General features: G+C 40.3%; 4 protein-coding genes across 7 annotated transcripts; 2 read left to right on the top strand and 2 right to left on the bottom strand.

Moving 5' to 3' along the window:
- The first annotated feature begins 168 nt into the window (after positions 1 to 168).
- LOC133837559 (uncharacterized) lies at positions 169 to 15064 on the top strand. Of its 4 annotated transcripts, none has more exons than XM_062268362.1 (8): positions 169 to 410; positions 7029 to 7782; positions 9917 to 10280; positions 10335 to 10561; positions 11424 to 12323; positions 12430 to 12727; positions 12904 to 13196; positions 13690 to 15064. In XM_062268362.1, the coding sequence occupies exons 2-8, from the start codon at positions 7580 to 7582 to the stop codon at positions 14672 to 14674; spliced, it is 3270 nt and encodes a 1089-aa protein (XP_062124346.1). In that variant the 5' UTR covers positions 169 to 410; positions 7029 to 7579; the 3' UTR covers positions 14675 to 15064. The 4 variants fall into 4 exon arrangements, with proteins under 4 accessions (XP_062124346.1, XP_062124348.1, XP_062124347.1 ...); XM_062268364.1 differs by having other exon boundaries at positions 170 to 410; positions 12472 to 12727; XM_062268363.1 differs by lacking the exon at positions 169 to 410 and adding an exon at positions 6196 to 6498.
- A 766-nt stretch (positions 15065 to 15830) lies between these two features.
- Positions 15831 to 17200, top strand: LOC133836103 (glycine N-methyltransferase). The gene is made up of 4 exons (XM_062266413.1): positions 15831 to 16108; positions 16169 to 16296; positions 16367 to 16623; positions 16886 to 17200. The coding sequence occupies exons 1-4, from the start codon at positions 15891 to 15893 to the stop codon at positions 17153 to 17155; spliced, it is 873 nt and encodes a 290-aa protein (XP_062122397.1). The 5' UTR covers positions 15831 to 15890; the 3' UTR covers positions 17156 to 17200.
- Positions 15929 to 17513, bottom strand: LOC133836104 (uncharacterized). Its single transcript, XM_062266414.1, has one exon. It carries the CDS (start codon positions 17415 to 17417, stop codon positions 17271 to 17273), a length of 147 nt encoding a protein of 48 aa, XP_062122398.1. The 5' UTR covers positions 17418 to 17513; the 3' UTR covers positions 15929 to 17270.
- A 547-nt stretch (positions 17514 to 18060) lies between these two features.
- LOC133836099 (nuclear pore complex protein Nup88) lies at positions 18061 to 20397 on the bottom strand. The gene has a single exon (XM_062266407.1). The coding sequence runs from the start codon at positions 20304 to 20306 to the stop codon at positions 18168 to 18170; it is 2139 nt and encodes a 712-aa protein (XP_062122391.1). The 5' UTR covers positions 20307 to 20397; the 3' UTR covers positions 18061 to 18167.
- Between the last annotated feature and the right edge of the window lie 33 nt (positions 20398 to 20430).

Below are 20430 nucleotides of genomic sequence, written 5' to 3' on the forward strand. Positions count from 1 at the left end.
TGCTTTTGTATTGCTGCCACAGACGCGACGCAAACTTGCTGCCACAGCGGCGGCAGCTGACGCTTTGACCGACTCTAAGTGGACGTCGCGTCGTCGTCGTTGTTGTGGATGCCGCTTTGGACGCTGCTAAATTGCTCTTGAGCAGTTTAGTCTCGTTATTGGCTTCACGCGCTTCGGTCGCTGTTTCGGCTGCAGCTTCCAATTGCCGCCTCGCGGTTGCAGCATGCTAAAAAGAAAACTCCAAATGTGTCTAAGCATAACAAGAACTTAAAGTGAGCAAACACTAAAAGAAACAAACAATAATTGGTAAACAAAATAAAACAGAAAAGGGAAAAACTGTAATTTAAGTGATGTCATTTACAATGCAATGTTGTGGATATTAAACTCAGTTGAATACAAATGCAAAATAGGTAAGTCAACTTTGAGTTGTAATACACAAAATGATACACGAGTACGAGTATGAAGTTTAGACTTATATTCATTGTTACTGCGATCATTAATACTTAAAGTAATAGAAACATTTTAGACCCTTCTTCATATTACACATACGACACGTTGCTTATTTAAATCAATTATTTGCTTACATTCTTCATGCAACTAGAATGCTACGCACTTGAGCTGTATATTATTTCTAATTAAAATTAAATAATAAAACAGTGTAACAACTGTACTTGGTAGCCAACAATAATTGCCGCTCTAATGTGTCGAAACAAACACAGATGCAATCAATCGCTTAGCGGGATTCACTCATAGCTGTTTTGCTTTGCTCCTCTCGGCAATTGAATTAAGTTCGATAAGCTGAACTCGTTCAGTTTGCAACTGGTCTATGTTGTGTGTTATTTGTGTATATGAGTGTGTGTTGCATGCCACACGGTGACTGTCCGTTTGGCCGCATTTGCTGTTCGCGCTGCCAGCAGGGATCTCTCGAGTTTTCATGCAATTATTTTCAGATTTTCTCCACAAGAAAACACGGCTGTTGGCTGCTGCTAGCTGCTGGCTGCGTGACAGGTCTATGGTTTAGAAACTGGAGCATCGATGGCGATGCGCTCGCCAGTTGGCCGTTGTCGTTTTGTGAGGCAGCTGTGATAGTCGGTAGTTGCTCGACTGGCTGCCAGTTCTAAAGGTGGGTCACAGCCATAACTTCTTTTGCCTCTGCAAACGCATCTCATGCACTCATGTCGTCGTCGCACAATTGCAATCGAATAAGTAGGTAGGCAGCAGATAGACTCGTCGACTTGTTTTCCATCCACGTCGAGACATTTCCAATCCAATCAAGCGTTTACAGCTACTTAACTGTTGTCTTATCGAGCTACTTATGAGAATGCGCTAATAAATCTGGCGTAATTGGACTTGGACAACTCTTCTACTTATATGACGGTTTTAATTAGTTGTTTTAACTGCTATGCCAATTATTATTGTACATAATTTAATTGACACTAGTGATCGTGTAAACTAATATTTTATCAGAATAATTTTGTTGGTTAGTTCTTTGGCACACATCAAACATTCCTCATATTTTATTGCAATTGCGAATTGTTATTGAACATCATTTAATTGACATTAGTAATAGAGTAAACTAATATTATTTGATGGCTATTTCTTTTAAAATATATAAATTATTAGGCACAAAAAACATCAAACTTTCTTCAACAATTATAACTTGAAATTTCGAAATATTTCTCACTCTTTAATTCGTTGCTCAAATCTTTGCTCAATCTTAAACACAATTCTTAATCGTATAATTAACATAACAAAGCAACATTATCGCCTAAGTACACTTCGTGGGGGGTGTCTCAAACTTTCCCTTCAAATGTGTTAAACGATCCACAGTCAGCGGGCAGAATTATGATTCAGATCTAACAGCACAAACCTCAACAATAACCAGAGAACAGTTACGAACTTTAAACCAACAATTCAACAATCGTAACGATCTAACAAACAATCTGATGGTGTCAATGAGCAGCTATAATTTAGCAACAACTCAAGTGCCGCCTCCAGTGGAGGAGGGATCGAGGGAGGAAACATCAAGAAGTCTGAGCTGACCCACAAAGCATGCGCCATTTGAACTCAGCTGACCGAAATAAATGAAAGTCGAAGAAAGAAGTCGCTTAAATTGCAATAAAACATTTCAGCGCCTAATGAATTTCCATAAGTAGAAGTTCTATAGTACCGCTAACAGTTGAAATTTATGCTTCCAGATGTACTATACAAAGTAAATGTAGATGTCTGCTATAAGTATAATATGTATATGTAAGTTAGTTTGTGTGCTCTTTGGGGCAATTTATGGCGCAGAGTTCATGAGCAGTCACGCTTTTTTGAGCAAATTTCTTTGTTGGATTTCATTATCTACGCCGTAATGCTCACCTTATGGGTGCATTGTTCGGCCCAGCCTAATAACTCTCTTAGCTATGGTATATATACTAAATATAGTATATAGTATATTATGTGTAGTAAAGCATGAGATGTTTATACCTTGCAACTTGTCAATAGAGTTCTGCTCATCTCTTTGCAATTATTCAAAATTACAACTCACTTTTAACCTTTGATTCATTTTTTGCTTTTCACCATTCATGTATGTTATTCATGAATGGATTTTGGCACACGCTTCACCGCACTCACAATGGCAATAACTTTTTTCGCGAATTTGCTGCCAAACCACACGAACTTCATTTTCTTAATATGCGCAACTCTGTCGCGACGCCGATTAAGTTGCACGAATATCAGTTGTTGTTTTTTTTTCTTTTTTGCAGCTAACAATTTCAGCTATTGTTAAATAGTGGAAACGTGTTGAAAAAGAAGATGAAACGCTTGAAGTCGTAGTAGTAATAGTGAAATGCCGTAACGAGTAGCACAATGTGACAATTGTTGTGCCTTTGCCGAGCATTTTCAGTGACTCGTGACACAATGCTCGCATATTTCGCAGTTCGTAAACAAAAACCACCCGAAAGTAACCCAAATTTAAGTACACACATTACTCAAGTTACACTCAGAAGACTGAAGAAAGTTAGATTGCGATAAGGGGGGACAATGGCCACAGTCATTAGATGCCACAACCTTACTCAATTTGATGCTATAATCATTACTTGATTGGGGTCTAATTCTTGACAAGTTCATTTTATATAATGTTGTTGCTTATGTAACTTGTAGTTGGGTTTAATTGAAAGTGAAACGGAAACTGAGAAGTGATTTTTGTTTTAGGAATGGGAATGAAGTACTAAAAATTTGTCTAATATAATATTTGGAAATTAGGAAAAGTGAAACGGAGAAGCAATAAAGAAGTTAATGTTCGCAGTAAAAATAATTGAACATTGAGCTGATTATTGAATAGTAAATAAAGTTTTTAAGTTATAAAATGGTTTCAAAAATATATAAAAATAAATAATAAACTCATTTTATATATTATTTTCCCATGTATAGTAAAATGCTTTGAAAAACCATTTAGAAAACTCTTCTTTTTTATATATTTCTATGTAATATATAGCAGTATGTACATTTACCTTTTGCTTGAGTCTGTCCGCTGTGTGGAGTGCATGTCAGATACGCAATGCTAGACACAAGAGGCAAGGAATCAACCGTATCCGACTGAGTGCCGCAGGGGGGGGCGTAGGCTATTACGCTGCAGCCACTTCGAATGTATCTCTGTGTCTGTATGTGTATCTGCATCTTCAAGCTTGCCTGCATTCGGCGGCATAGGTGGCTTACTACAACACTGTAATAGAGTAAAATGTATGACTAATTTCTTAAAATTGTTGCGGTTGCCAAAGCGATTAAATAAAACAAACCTAAAACAATTAAAGGCAAACAGTCAGAGAGACAGACGGACAAACTAACAGAATTGGACAGAGAAAGTGATGTGATCATGGTGAGCACGATGATCATGTTATTTGTTAGATACATTACATTAGCAGCAGCAAACAACAAAATGAAACAATTGCCATTTTTACGCAGTCGAGTACAACACGAAATTGCTGCAGAGTGAATAAATAAAGTATCTCGCAGATACTTTTTCCAGGTTTGAGGCATTTTCCTCCCATTCATGCTGCATCCTATTATAGGTTTTTTTATCGCCTTGACGTTGAAAAGTAAAAGCCGCTGGAAAGTTCTAACAGTTAAATGTCGCTTGCTTTGCGTTTGAAGACAGAGAGAGAGAAAGAGAGATGAGCGATTCAGGTTTTTCCTATCAACTCGCTGGCATCTTTTTTAACTGTTTCACTGGGCTAATCAAAATGAAAAGAAAAGCGGCAAAGAGACACATCTATAGTAGCTGACGACAGTTGTAGACAGAGAGCATGTTGGCCTCAGGCGATCTGAAATAAAAGTAAGAGTTTATCACACACACAATGGATGGCTATTAATTGCTTGGCTGTTTGTTTTATGTAGATATACAATTTAATTAGTCGTAACTCTTGGACTGTTATCTCATGAATACTCAACGAACTACAAAACGAAAACAAAAAAACAATATGACAATTTCGATCAATTGCAAAACAAAAGCCGCAAAATTAATTATGCAAATGTTTATTTAAATACCCAGATTGAATTAAAGTTTTTACAGACCACAACAACATCACGTTCCTTGGCTGTTAAATATCTTTAATCTAGGCCCGAAATGTGCATATCATGTACCTATGAATTATCTCGCATTAATAATATATACGCTAACATATGTCAATCGCCGGTTGGAGGAAAGTTTTGAACTCACGATGCTTGGCTTGAAATTTGTAGCCGGTGAAAGGGACACGTGCTTGAACCATTTTAAATGTACAATATATTGATTAATACTGCGATGTATGAGAGACCAGGGCAGAGATTCGAAATGAAAGCGAAAGACTGAAAAAAAACAAATGATATTATAAGGAAGAGAATACTATAACTTTCCGTTTGCTTTGTTTGCACATGAGAAATTATTCTTTTTTTTTGTAAATCAGATGTGAATTATTATAAAAAGAATGAATTAAAGATCAATAAAATCACAGATTATCTTTCAATTTCAAAGATTGGTATTAAATATTGTGCGCCCAACATATTTATTTGCTAAACTAAAACTTGCAAAATATGAATGGTTATCTCAACATGATATTCACAATATTTTAGTACCAGTAAATTTATTAGACGATTTAATCTCTGCTGCAAACATGAAGTTGTGAATTACAAAAAAGAAAAAATAGTTCAACATGATATGTCATTAATTTTCATATAAAAGATTGTCTCATCGCCCCATAAACTAATTTGAAACATGCTGCAATTATTATATAAAAGATTTTAGTTGCCATAAAGCTAAAGGGTTTGCGTTTTAATGTGCAAATTATGGGTCGAAAGGAACACACACAAAATGTTGTAAATTAATTTTCAGAGCATTGCCCAAGGCATAAAGCACATGCAATATGAGTAGAAGTTCGCTCACTTATTCTATTAAGGTAACTATTTCCACGGTAGACCGAGCAGAGCTCAAGATAAGATTGAAAACTTGAGTTGAGTGCATTTTATAATAATGCAGTCGGAAAACAAGTCCCACGAGGCAGCTCCAATTATTATTGTTAATGCTCGGTCATTGATTTCGAAAAGTAACATTTGCACTTGCGCAAATGGTTAAACTATGGTAAAAACCGGCCATCAATGAGCCACCAAATGTGGATGTTTGGTGATCGGTGAGGCCAATCTCCGAGATATTCGAAACTTGATATTGACATTGGGCGACCAAAAACTGCAGAGGGCACATTGCACAAATAAAAAACCGAAACCAAATCTTTTGCGTAAATGTTGAGCCACTCATTCATTCATTCAGCTATGCAAATAGCTGCTGCAGCGGCTTCTCTAGTTGTTTGTCAAATAATGCCAAACATTGTTGGGCGCATAATGGAAGTTACATACAAAAAACATTTGGCCAAGTGATTGTTGATGTTGAAAATCCGCCGCGGACTCGTTCGTCTTCATCAGCAGCAGCAGCAACAAACCCGCTTAGCAAAAAATTTTTGTTGGCCACATATGTGATATATTTGTAGCTGTATATGTATCTTCATCTATGTGCAGCTAGAGTTGAAGCTCTGCTCTGCTACCCACTTACGCCAGCGATAATATTGTTATTGTGCACACACAAATAAAAGCACACACACACACACTCGCACACACACAGACACTCTCACATTGAGTTGGCAACACTGTTGGCCGTTACGTTGCTTGGCCATTTCTTTTGGCCACTTCACTTCGTGTTAAGCTAGCGCGTTGCTTGGGGGCTCTTTTTTTTTTGTTGTTGTTGAATTGCTCGCCTCGGTTTTGACGCTCATCGACATTTCAGCTGCGAACGAAGCGCGCAGTCGCTTTGTGGCATCCAACGAACTCAGATGCCGATCGTGAACACGTTAAGAATACTTTGAGACAGCAATCGGGGCTGCTTCTATTGCCACTGTTGCAATTGCTGTGGGTGCAACAAAAATCGTATTTCAATCGTGTGTTGCCAAATCAATGAAGGCCAACTAAGCGCCTAAAGTCATTGTCAAGGTGTGTGTTAGAAATACTGCATGTGTCTATTTAACTAGTTAGTATATGTGTGTGTGTGGCACTTTGCTAATTACTGCAGATATCTCTGCTGTATAGTGAAAGTATCTTAAAGATACGCGGTGCCCAGAGAGTGTTAACGCGTTGTGTTTCTGTATTGTGCTGTGCTGTGCGTTAAGCGCAAATTGTTAACATTTTTCCAGTACAACAATTGCATTTTATGTTGCAATTTATTAGCGAAACAAGCAAAAATCAAAAACAAAAACCACCTCGATTCAATGCAGCAAACATCAACAACAATCATAGTAACTGCAGCCAAAAAGCCCATTAACAATTTGAAATACGTTTTTCCTCATGTCGAATTCCACAAACAACCACGAATATAGCAGATACTCGTAGATAGGCTTTAACCTGATTGTAATCTATTTATATTCGCACTCGTACTTGTTATTTTAGTATCTACTATTATTATTATGTTTATGTTTATTTTGTGTTGTTGTTGTTTATTTTTTTTTTCGTTGTCTTGCAAGCAGCTAATTAATGAGCCAACACGTTGGTTGGCCACCAAATCACGCCAGGCAAACACCTCGAAGCCGTCGTCACAACATCGCTTCAGCTACATCTCAATAGCGCTCTCTCGCTTGCGCCCACTCTACCCATCTCTTTCGCGCTCCTTCGGTCGTGCGCCCTATGCAAAGTGTTAACTCAAAGTCTCGTGCAGTGAATTTGTGTGTTGTTGCTCTCCTCGCTACTTGCTGCTCGCTGCTCGGTTGTGGCTTGTGTAATGCCAACAATTATTTCGCTAAAAATGTTGGAAAATTAACGTTCAATGTGCATAATTGAAATTCATTTGCCCGCTAATTGCGCACAAATTGCAGACAAACAAAAAAAATCATAATAACAACGACTACGTGAAATACCAAAAACTTACAAAAAAAGAGCGAAACAAAAGAGTACCGTGGCATGTGCCACAACAACAATCCGAAGAACAACGACAACAGCAACAACAACAACAACATTTAGCTGCAATTCGCGGCTTGCGGTTTTTTATCAAGTGTTTTTTTGTGTGTGGCAGTTCGATGATATGGTAACCTCCTGCAAACTCGACTCCCAATCAGTTGTGGCAGTTCCCAAAATGAATTCGGTGCGCACCCGTAAACCAGCGAGCAGTAACAGCAACTCTTCCGGCTTTCGGCTACTGGACGGCGATCAGCTCGAGAACAATTCGAGTGTCAGTCGAAATTCGATATACAAACTAAAGATCGATCTTATGTTTGACGATTCCAGGTGAGTGCAAAGAACCAAAAAACAGTTCTAACTTACTAAAAAGAACAAGCTAAAAGTTCTATGATTATAACGCTCTTAATAACTTGTAAAAGTTCTAAAGAAGAAAATGATAAACCATATATGATAAAGTATATTTCTGACTAGAACATTTCTTTTTAATATTAATTAAGAACATTTCTGACTAGAACACGTTCTTTAATATTAATTAATATTTAATAGATTAAAATAATTTGAGTTAAGGCAAACATAAAATAAACCAAAATCATAGCAAAAAGATTAGCAAAGATTTAAAGTATCTCTCATACATATTTTATAAAAACCATTCTCTTAGTGAAACGAATATTAAAGGAATTGAAAGTATCTCAAATCTATAATCATTCAACGCTAGATATCTTCGCTACTTAATATGCAACTCTCTATAGATAATCAATAGTAAGCAGCACTAAAAATGCTCTAAATATTTTCCAATAAATAAAAACCACATCCTAAACGCTTGCTTAGCACTTCGTTTTGCATAGGTTTTCAAAATATCTCAACAATAAAATTTTTTATTGTCCAAAAAATCCCAAGCTGACAGCAGAAGAGTAACAAACTCCAAAGTAAACTTAGAATGTTTGTGTTATGCACAGCTTGTCCAACTTTCAACAGCTTCGATTTAAGCACTTTCGTTCTCGAAGCCTCAAAAGTGTCAAAGATACACAGAGCATTGACAGAGCACCGACAGAGCTGAAGATACATAGTAGTAGATGACAGTTTAGTTGGGAAACGACATCGTAAATAGAAGACGCATCGTCGCAACGTTTCTTTTACCGTTTGACCAAAATTTCCATAAGCAACAAATGAACAGTTAGTTCATAAATGTATCCAAAAGATACAACAGAAAGATAGAGAGAGGGACAGATCAAATGATGGATCGATAGAGAGATAGAGTGAGTGAGAGAGAGGGAAGGCAAGAGAGTCATTGAGTCGAGTAACACTTGCTGCGATGATTAAATATTCAACGATATTGTGTGACACACATTCGCCTAGTGAACTAATTGATTAAAAAAGAAAACTTTTGCTTCTCTCCCCCCCTGACCATCCGAACAACCATTTGACACAGCTTCATTCATATTCAAAATACTTGATCGCCGCAACGTTCTCCCTCCCAAAAATAGACGCAGATACATTTCCGATTTGATGTCAACTAGCGGTAAACGGAATAGCTTCTATTGGGAACACACAGCGAATGCGACACTCTTCTTCTCTTCAGATCTCTCAGAGACCTGTTGACAAACTAGCAGACACCACATTCGCCACATGTGCCATTTGTTAATAATCATTTGAGCCTCATTCGACGGCTCCCTTCCGCATTTACAGGATGTTTGTTGTTGCTGCTTTTGCTGCTGTGTCTAATCAACAGTCACTTGCCAATTCATAAGCATTAGCTTATGTTACTTAGTGCATAGATATTTGTAAATGTGTGTGAGTGTGAGAGTGTTAGTGTTAGTGTGTGCATGCATAGACATGCTAAAATTAGTTGGCGCAACTTTCACAAAAAAAAAAAATAGTCAGCCAAGTTTTGTCGTAGAGAACCACTTAAACAATTTAACTACCTGAGAAGAGAATCTCTTGGCTGCAATTTCGAGTAGCTTTCCAATGATTTGGCAAACAACTTAAATCATTACCAATTGCAAAATAATTTGGCTAACATAAAAACATACAAAATGTTCTTAGCAACGCTTTAGAACTAATTGTGGAATAATTCTTGAAAATTAAAAGAAATTAGCTAGCATAATAAAATAATATAATAAAAGATGATTTACTTTATTACAATTTATATAATATTTAAAAATTCAAAATATTAATGTAATAAAATACTATCAGCATCGCTTAATGATCGCTTCACTTTACATAATTTTCACTTAACTGTGTTTAGTACAACAATTTACATATTTCTCGCTTAATAATCACTTGCAAAAATTACTGTTGCTCCACGTAACGTCTTTTAGCCTAAGTACTTTTAGCCTAAGTATCAATTTTATCGGTTTAATGGTTTATTTTAGGGTTTATTAATTTCATTTATTATTCAATTTAATAATTTTTTAATTATTAATTTTTCTCATTTATTGCCTTTACTTTCTTGCCTTGGCAGATCAATGCGCAGCAACCGCCTCGACGATCCACGAGGATCGCATCGCACGCGTTCCATCATCATGTATGGACGTAGTGAGCTGGCCAGCACCTCGGGTGACAATCCGCGTTCGCTGAGCAGCTTCCTCCAGGAGTCCAGCGAGTCAGCCAAGGTGCTAGCCGAGGCGGCCAAGAACGATGTGCAGCGCATTAGCAACAGCGTGCAGGCTCAGATCGAACAGCTGTTCACCGACGTGGCCAAGGATGCCACAAACAGTTTCGATGTCACCTGCTTGGGCTGTCTGCCGCTCAAGGATAAGGTGACCAGTCTGCAAGGTTTGCAGGAGCCGCTGCGTCAACTCTATCTCGACGAGGTGACCAAGAAGGTAAGGCAAAAGTTCTAATAATATTAACTCTGCTAATATTGAAAACTTCTATAGAAATTAAAGTCGGGTTATTTGGACATATGCGCCACGGGTTTGCGCATTAAGCTTAGTGCCAAGCTCAGTGAGGAGGAGAATGATTCCAGCATTACGCCATTTCACAACATTGCCGTGTGGTCAGCGGTCAAGTTTGTCATTTCGGATTCAGATGGCGGCGCTGCATTTTTGCCACTAATCACAGATCCCGATAACATCGATAAGACGGCGTTATTTCAGCCATTGAGGTAAGTGTTTGATACTTAACTGCACATTAAAGATAACTGCATGTTTTCATTGGTAAATGCTAATTTCAATGCTATAAACTTGAACGCTTAAAATGCGCACTTGGCATAACTGCATAAATTTGTGTGCAATGTTTGAGTGCTTGTTATTCAATGATCAACCTTTGTTGATAAATGCAAAAAGAAGGCTACTAATTATAGGATTTTCTTAAAGCCCCTAACTTATAAATTCCGCAGTAAACTTGGTTGTAAATTGGTAGTAAATTAGTACAAACGTGTATTCAAGTTAACAGCATTTTTAGCATAACTGCAAAAATGTATTATTTAAAGTTAAAACATTTTAGGCCGCCACTTAAAAAACTGTAGTTATATGATGCAAAGTCACTTCTCCATAGTCCACAAAATTTTACCTGTGATAGTTTTCTAGCATTAGCCATAAATAATACAGCCATCAAGCTGGAGGCTTTTATATTAATTATAGTTGATAGTTAAATAAATACAGTCATACGCATTGATATTCCTTTCATTCCCTATTAAGCATCTAATTAGAAAATAAACCTAAATAAAACTAAATTTAAGACATTTTTGAAGTCTTATCTGAAAAATATTTTAAGTTGGCAATCCACAAACTAGTCTTTAGTTTCATCAGCCAACTTTCTTATTACAAATTTAAGTTAATAAAAAATAAGCTTAGCAAATTTATTTGTTCTTTTTAAATATGCAAATTTAAGTGCACGAAAAGTCGAACAGTCACCTAAAATTGGTCAACTTAGGTCATTCTGTTGATTGTGCTATACTAATTAGATAATTAAATAATTCGCCTCAATGTTCTATATTAATACTCTTAAATCTCTGCCCCTCTTAGCGCCATTGAGCAGCTGGCTGTGGAGCAGAGCGAGCACATGCATGCACCCATCTTTGCGGTGGTGATGCGCTCGGCCAGTGCACCCAAGATACTCGAGTGTCATGGTTTCATCTGCAAGAGCACCGAGGATGCCATTGTTATTGCGGCCACGCTCTACCAGAGCCTGATGGCGCATGTGAGCACCAATTCGCATCGCAGCACCAAGAGACGCACGCCACGTCAACAGAACGGTGTGAGCTGCATCAGCATTGCCAGCAGCTCGGCGCTGACCAGTTCCAACTATTTGTCACGATCCCAGGTGGCGCCCAGTTTGAATGGCAGACGCAGCTCGTTCCGCAGCAGCAGCGCCGGAACAGGCAGTCAAATGGGAATGGGCTCGGCGACTCCTTCGAGATCCACACGCAAGAAGCGCGTGTCGAGCAGTTCGCTCAGCTCCAACAGCAATGTGATCAACGAGGCGGCGGAGATTGAAACCTCCACGGAGGAGCGCAAACGCAAATCACACAAAACAAAGCGAGCGCCGCCAGTTCCAGCCCCTAATGTGCTCGGTGGCTATAGCAAGGGAGCAGCATCCAGCTCCGGTCGCAGCAATAATATCGTATGCAATAATGGCCATGTGAATCGATTGCATCATCATGGCCAGAAGAAGCCAACGACGCCCACAATGCCGATGGCCATGCCGCTGCCCATGCCCAATGGCAATGCGAATGCACGCAAAATCAGCGATCTGGTTGGCGCTGTGGGCGCTGTGAGTGCAGCCGGAGATGGTGATATACTGACACGTGTGGCCATTCCAAGATCGGGAAGTTTCCTCAACACCGGCGGATTGACGCGCTACAAATCTCGAGCGGCACGACGCACCAACTCGGGCAAATTGGGAGGCGGCGGTGGCGGAGGAGGGTGAGTAGACATACTAACGCATTAGGGTCAGCTAGCTGTGTATTTATTTACTGTGTGGCTGACCCGAAATTGGGTTTAACATTGTTCTACAATTTTTGGTGAAAAGGTTTGGTTTGGTTGATTGGCATCGTTTGAATTGTGCTTCTAGTTCCCCACTTGGTTTCAGTGAATTGTTTAATGAATTTCGACTGCACGAGAATCTGCATTCGTTGGACGACATTCTGTATGCCATCATCGATGCCGATGGCATGTCCTTCAACGATCTCAAGCCCATCTACAAGGAGTTTCTGCTCAAGCTTGCTGTGACCCTGACACAGGACGAACTCTTTCAGCGCTCGAAGAACATTATGCGACGACAGAAGAAAAAGAAACAAAAGCGCAAGACCAGCTTGAATGGCTCACAGGTAAGCAATATACATATATGCTGGTGAATATTCCGTCTGTCTGTCTGTCTGCATGCTTAAACCCTTTAAACTCGGCAATTATAAAAGTTAATGCCATTAAATTTGCTGACGACATTCTTCTATTATTACACTTTGATTCAGCTTTCTTAAATCTCTTTTGTCACTCTATTTTACAGAAGAAACCGAAGAGCATCTTCTTTGGCACCAAGAGCCTGAAGAAGGTTTTTCAACTCGGTCAGTTTCGCAGCTGCCGCGGCAAGCTGACAAAGCCCACGCATGCCAAGGATTCCTCGGCCACCATGGAGAGCTCCGGCAAGCGGCGACTGACGCCTCCCATCATCATTGGCCCACCGACCAGCCAAAACCATCAGCAGCAGCAACGCAATCGAGCGGCCACAAGTGGCTCCGATGTCTCCGTGGTGCGCAATGAACATGCTCTTCAAGGCATTCATCGCAACAGCAGCAGCGGGTAAGCAAAATATAGAGAGAAATATGGAGAAGTTTTGAATTCAGGCTACAAAGTTTAATGTCAAAAAGATACTATCCCAAAAAAAATCGTGAAATCAATAAAATGAAAATCCAATATTTAGTTAGTTTTATTACCAACATATCTTTTTTTTTTTGTATATAGCAATAATTTTTTTAATTTTCCATTTAATTTTTATGTTATTTTTTTTTTATAAATTTGTAAATATTTTCATTTGTTAACTTTTCACAAATTCCTATTTTTATCTTTATTTAAAATAATGCTTAAATCGTGAATGCAATTTAAACACTTCCTTGAAAGAACTTGTAGAAAACCTTAAACATTTTGTTTGATTTAATAACTCTATCAAAAAGCTAGAATTTAAAGATGATGAGTTTCCATTTCAATTGTAAATGTACTAAACTATAATCAAATTTTTCTCTCTGTGTATAATTAGTGTACAGTAGTCATTACAAATTCACTTCTTTCTCTGCAGCTACGTCTCTTGCTCGGAGTGCAGCTACGACTCGGAGTCGTGCACTTGTGCCTCGGCAGATCGCTGCTACTGCAGTCTGCGCACCGAGCATCTGAACCATAAGTTGCGCCAGAAGAACGAACGCAACATGGCCATGGCCAATGCAAGGAAGCCAGCTGGCAATGCAGTCGCAACAGCGGCGGCAGCAGGAGCTGGCAATCGCCATTCGCTGATATCGTGCAAGTCGGATGAGAAGTGCTACTGCTCCATGGTGGAGGAGGAGCCCAACAGCACACTGGAGCACGACTCGGCCAATTCGCACTCGGACACAACAACCTGGTGTGACACCGACAGCTGTGTGAGTGCCAGCAAATGCTATTGCAAGCGCACACATCGACGCCAGCGGGTGAATGCGGCACCAGTGAGTGAGGATTCGCTGAATCAACAGCATAGATCGCGAGCCAGCTCAAGGAAGCCCAAGCCGAGCGAGAAACTGGGACTCGACTACGAGCTCTTCACCATTGGCGGCAACAGCAAGCCGGTGCAGCCGCATGAGGCGCTCAGCGTGAAGAAGAGCGTCGAGGCTGCCGCCGTGTTTGCGGACATGAAACTCAGCCAGACGACGGACATCAAGAGCCTGTGCCCGCCGCTGATGCCGTCTGGTCATGGCCAGAAGCAGAGCATGCGTCAGAGCAACGCCAGCTGCCATTCGAATGGCTCCTCACGCCGTTCACTCTATCGCACACGTGAATCGATTAGCACTGATCGGCTGGGCCATGGCCATGGCAATGGCAATGTGAATGCCATGATGATGCCTGCACTGCATTTGAGCTCGAGTGGTGCATCGCACAAGTCGTGCAGTGCCGATGATCTGCTCATCAATATCAAGGCTCTGGAGAAGGCCGCCTCCATTCGCAGCAGTGTGAGCAGAAGCCGCATGGCCAGCTATCAATCGATGCGTGCCGTGAGCGCTTCTCTCGAGGATTCGCTGGGGTATTTGCCATAGAATTTCAATAGAATACTCAAATCCCATAGTGCTTAAGTCAACATACATCTAACTAATATCTATTCAAGCATAAATACTCCTAATCTACTTTATTCTAACATACTATATAAACCTTAGACATCACGGCTTATGTTTCTCAAGTCAATTGAGACAGACTTAATCAAATAGCTTCAATTGTCTTGCGAAACGTAATCATCATTTAACAATAATATTTTTATTATATTGTCGTACTTATAGCGAACTCGTGACATTAGTATTAAGGCTTGAAACTCTTCGATAAGCAAACAGACGAGGTGCAATACGAAAACCATTATAAACAAACAATATACGATCCTAGTTTCCAACGCAGTGCAATATTTACTAAGCTTATTAACAAATAAAACGATCTTATATACTACGCAAACATATACTTACTGATTACTACTTTTTTATGTGGTGTACTATATATACACATTATAGGTTTTACTGAAAAACAAAGAATTATTTCTAAAAAAAAAAACTAGCAAAAATCCCTCAAAAAGGGAAAATCTTTTTAAAGGTAAACAATTATTTGAAATATTCATTGATCACTTTTAGATATGTAATCCCTAGACTCAATTGAGCTTATAATATGTATATAAGCAATAATAATAAGTACAATAAATAAAATACCATACATATTAGGAAATTGAGGTATGGAAATATTTCGATCATAAAATTCTACATCTCATCTTTACACTAAAGGATAATTTTCAGTAAAAAGATAAAAGGATTCAATTAGTTTCCTTATAATAAAATCAGATATATCTAGAGCGATTTAAGATCAAATGATCTATCTACGTGCAAAGGATTGTGACGAAAGCAAAGTGGAATGACAACTTGTTGTTGCCGAATGATTATACATATTATTATTTTGGGCACGTCTAATCAAAATCTAATCACGATGAGGTCAGTGTCAGGTCACAACAACAACAGCCACATCGAAAAAGCGAAACGTGTACAATTTGCAGCAGATGTTGGCGCTAGGCGTCGTATGCTTTAGCTAAAGCCCCCCGCTGTCCCAGGTCAAAATAGACGGGAGCAGTGATAAGATTACGCTTGAGTATGTGTGAGTCTGTGTGTGTTGCCCAGCTGTTGGGGAATGAGTCAAAATGGGAAGTGGATGCGAAACGAAAATTTATTCGAATTGGATCTGCTGCCGAGTGCTAAAGTGCCAAAGTGACATAGAGCCTGTGAAATGACCACCTCATCCGCCGATAGTGTTTTTGTGACCCGTTCCGAGGGTATCTCAGCCGAAGGAGTGAGGGATCAGTATGCCGACGGCAAGGCTGCCAAGGTCTGGGAGATCTTCATCGGGGACAAGAACTCGCGCACGGACAACTACAAGAATTTCCTGGTCGAGTTGCTGCGCCAAAAGGGCTGCAAGCGCATCCTGGATGTGGCATGTGGCACGGGGTAAGCATCAAACATATGATCTCACATTTTGTCAGTGAATTCATGGACCATCCTTTGCAGAGTCGACTCCATAATGCTGCTGGAGGAAGGCTTTGAAGTGACCTCTGTGGATGCGTCCGACAAGATGTTGAAATATGCACTTAAGGAGCGCTGGAATCGCCGCAAGGAAAGCGCCTTTGACCAGTGGAGTAAGTTATTAACATAAATAAAGAAGTTTTTTACAGGTGTGACTAATCCTTGTGTCCTCCTTCCTTATAGCCATTGAAGAGGCCAACTGGCTGTCGCTGTATGATGACATACAGGAACAGATCGGCACCGGTTTCGATGCCGTCATTTGCCTGGGCAACTCCTTTGCCCATTTGATGGATGCCTCTGGGGATCAGCGTGAGCACAAGCAGGCCATCAAGAACTTTGAAAAGTGCCTCAAGCCAGGCGGCATTCTGCTCATCGATCATCGCAACTATGATAACATCCTGGAAACTGGAGCAACACCTGCCAAGAGCATCTATTACAACGTAAGTTGAAAGTCATCGCTTCCAGAATAGTATCAGATTATTCACATTAATTAAAAACAATTAAACGACACTTCCCATTGACTTACGAGTAGAAACAACAAGTCATCTTCAAAGCACTGATAACAAAAAGCAAATTGCTTTCATTTACAAAATCTCACAACATCTCTAATCTTCGATTCTGGCACAAGCGTAAAACTATTCCCATGACTTGCAGAATCCAAAACTTAATGTTTGTTTGTTTGTTTTTTTCAATTTTTTTTAGACGAGTCATACGGCGGACATCAAAACATCCGTTCTCTTCTATTGCGGTAAACCAGCTTTGGTCTCCATGGACTATCAGATCGAAGGCAATAAGCTGGCCAGCGAATTTCGTCTCTCCTATTATCCCCACGAACTGAAGCGTTTCACAGAGATCCTGAACGAGATCTTCGGCAGCCAGGCCAAGCACAAGCTGTATGGTGACTTCAAGGAAATGTCTGTGGTCCAGAATCCCGCATTCTATATACATTTGATTGAGAAGCCTAGAGTTTAAGTTTCCACTATTGCACAATATACAATTATTATTATTTTAGAGAAACATCTCGATTTATCATTTATTATTCACATTTTCTATATATGTTAGTATTTCCGTTTGCTCTCGTGTCGCATTACGTCAGCAACATATATTTGCTGATAATAGCGCTAAAGCACAGTGTCACCATCAGAGCCTCAATCACAAACGGAGACTTGGTCTTAATGAAGTGGGACAATCGCGTGCACAACAAAATAAATCGGAAGAGCAGTAATGAAGCCATTTTAAACAGCTGCTGTTGAACGCGACGACATCGAGACTTCACTTAATTTTACTTCAAAACTGTAGACAGACCTCGACAGAAAGTGACTGAAACGCAAAAACAAAAAAAAAAAAAAAACGATTTCAAAACTTGCCTACATAAGCATTTACTTAACACGACTCATTAGATATGTGAATAAATGAATCGATTGCGACCACACAAAACACATGGGTTCAATGGCTACGAAATGTACTAAAGTGTCTATATAACGCATGTCTATACTATATTAGACTAGTACTATAAGGAAGGCGAAAAATAGAGACAGAAAGAAGTAAAAACAATGCATTTAACAATGCATACACAAGGTTCTTAGGTTTCTAAAAGCGAAAGCATTTATGTTCAAAGTTCTGTCATGTTAGGAAGCAGACATCTTATATACATATCATGACAATAAAAAAAAACAGTAATTAAAAAGATAATCCTGCTTAACTTCACAGCTACAGGGTATTCGAATGACAAAACCTCAATTCAATTAAGCTTGTTTTTTGTTTATTTCGCACAATTGTCATCATCTTTCGTACTTGTTGACAGCGAATTTCAATGTATAGCTCGATTTAAGTTTTGCAAGCTCAGCCAAAAAGATTATGAAAACAAACACAATCGTATATTTTTCGTTTCAGTTTCGACAACATGAATTAAACATAGGTTTTAATTATTTGTGTTATAAAGAACCAATACATACGATACACACTTTTTTATGTTTTCGGCACATTATGTGCCCACAATCTTATTCATTCGCTTGATATCGGCAATTTGTCGATCAATTTCGCTGGACAACTGAGTTAAGACATCGGTTATGGTGCGTTGCTGTTTCTCGGGCAGTTCATAGGTATTGCTCTTGCCGCTCTCCTGCGACTTGCCAATATGATAGCGCTGTTTGTTCGACGTCTTTTTGGCTGTATCCAAGGCAGCTGCCAGGCTCTTGGTGGCCTTATTGATGCGTGCCACCTCAAGTGTAAATTCACGTTCCGCCACCACATTGTTGGGCAGCGTAGTGTTGGCCTCCTGCATTAGCTTCTGGCAACGGCGTACAAGTAGCTCCTGATTGTCGCTGATCTCCTCGAAACGTTCGGCCAGTTTGTGAGCACGCTCACTGATAATTTCGCGCTCATGCTCCAGACTCTTGATCTCCTCCAGCTGCTGTTTCTTCTGCAGCTTAATGCAATTGATGCGCTTGGCGAATTCAGCGCGCACCAGCTCATGGCGCTTAAGATATTGGGAACGCAACACTTCAATGGATTGATTAAGCAACTCGTAGCGTTCGTGAGCCGATGATGCATTCAATTTGTTGGCCAATATGGGCTGACTGACGCTGCGCTGCAGCAATCCCTTAATGGTATCCACAAACGATGGGCCCATGCCCTGTTGCTCCAGGCCAGCATCCGTAACTTTGCGCAATGTCTGGTCCTTGGGTGTCATGAGCAATTGGGCATCAATGACCAGCTTGAGACTGATCACCTGGCCGCTGCTCAGTAACAACACAAGTCCGGCGGGCATCTGCAGCAATGCAATGCCAAAGACGGCATTAATGCGATCACTTGAATCAAACTTGGTGCACAATATGTATTCGGCGCTCGAGGCCGACGCCAAAGCCAGTTGATTGTCTGCGGCCTCACTGTCCAGGAATCGTTGCAACTCGGCTATAAAGTTGACAGTGATAATATGCAATCCCGCATTATGGTAGGCAAAATAACGCATCTCGTTGATAAGATCACGCTTCAAATATATCGGACAGTTGTATATGTCACCGGTTCCATTGGCCGCGCTCGAGGAAAGACCCAATTCGAGTTCTACAGTCTCCGTGACATGGAGTGTCCACTCAGAAGGTTCAATAAGCAAGCCATCATCCACTTCGTTCAAATAGTGCTCTGTGGTCTCAGCCTCCAATAGCAACGCATGATGCAGCTTGCCAGTTGACTCGGCAATGATTACAGTTGGTGGCAATGATGGTATGATCAATAGAGCACACGATTCCAGCCCGTAGTTGGCACTAGTTTGGGGTGATATGGTTATAGGTCCTTGCAGGCGAGTCACCTCCGAATCGATGCCGGCTAGCAAAATGTAGATGTTACCATTCTCGCGCAATATTACAATGGGCCACTCGACTCTTTCTTTCTTGGCTTTTGCGGCCGCGAGTGTTTTGTTGCTTTGGTTCAAGCTGTTCGTGGTGGTTGAGAGTACGTTGCTGGCTTCATTGCGTGACTTGACAGCTGGCGCAATATCAAAATCAACTGAGAGTTCACCAAAGTCTGAGAGCGATGTATTTGCACCCGTTTTCACTGTATGCGGTCCAACTTTCCACACATGACGCAGCTTGGTGTGATTGTACACACGAATAGTGTTGTTTGAGAACAGCACAAGAAGCGTAGAGTCCGAGACGGAATCCGGATGCCAACGCACTTGGCGAACTTCCAGTTGCGGATTGTTTTGAAACAGCAAGGCATCTAAACTGTATGTGCGACACGTGATTTTCGCCTTGCCATCCATAAAGTTACCATTGGGCCCACTGCGGCGTGGCACCTCCAATATGGAGACGCCTTGTGGTCCACTCAACGCCACCAGGGAGCCTTCATTGGAGACCACAACACGATCGACGTACAGGCCAACAGTGTTCGACGGTATTAGCGTCTGATAGCTGACGAGTTGTTTGCCGGCACTCTTTGATTCCGGTTGCAGTTGCGCGACGCGCCAATTTGTCACCAACAAGCTGGATTCATTTGAGTCCCAAGCGTAGAGCAGATCATCCTTACAGTCGAGTAGATTTTGCGTTTGCGGCACGATTGGCAGGCCATTGCGTATTTTCGTAAATAATTCGGTTTTATTTAATTCCAAGACATCTGTCAGCGCCATAGCGGTAGCGATGGAGTCACACCGACGTGCCACTATCGATACTAATGATATATCGATGATTTTGGAATTGTTTATATCTTGGACAGTATTCGATATTTTCTTTGCACAAATAAATGTATTGGAA

The sequence above is a fragment of the Drosophila sulfurigaster genome, chromosome 2R (assembly GCF_023558435.1).
Source record: "Drosophila sulfurigaster albostrigata strain 15112-1811.04 chromosome 2R, ASM2355843v2, whole genome shotgun sequence".
Classification (NCBI taxonomy): domain Eukaryota; kingdom Metazoa; phylum Arthropoda; class Insecta; order Diptera; family Drosophilidae; genus Drosophila; species Drosophila sulfurigaster.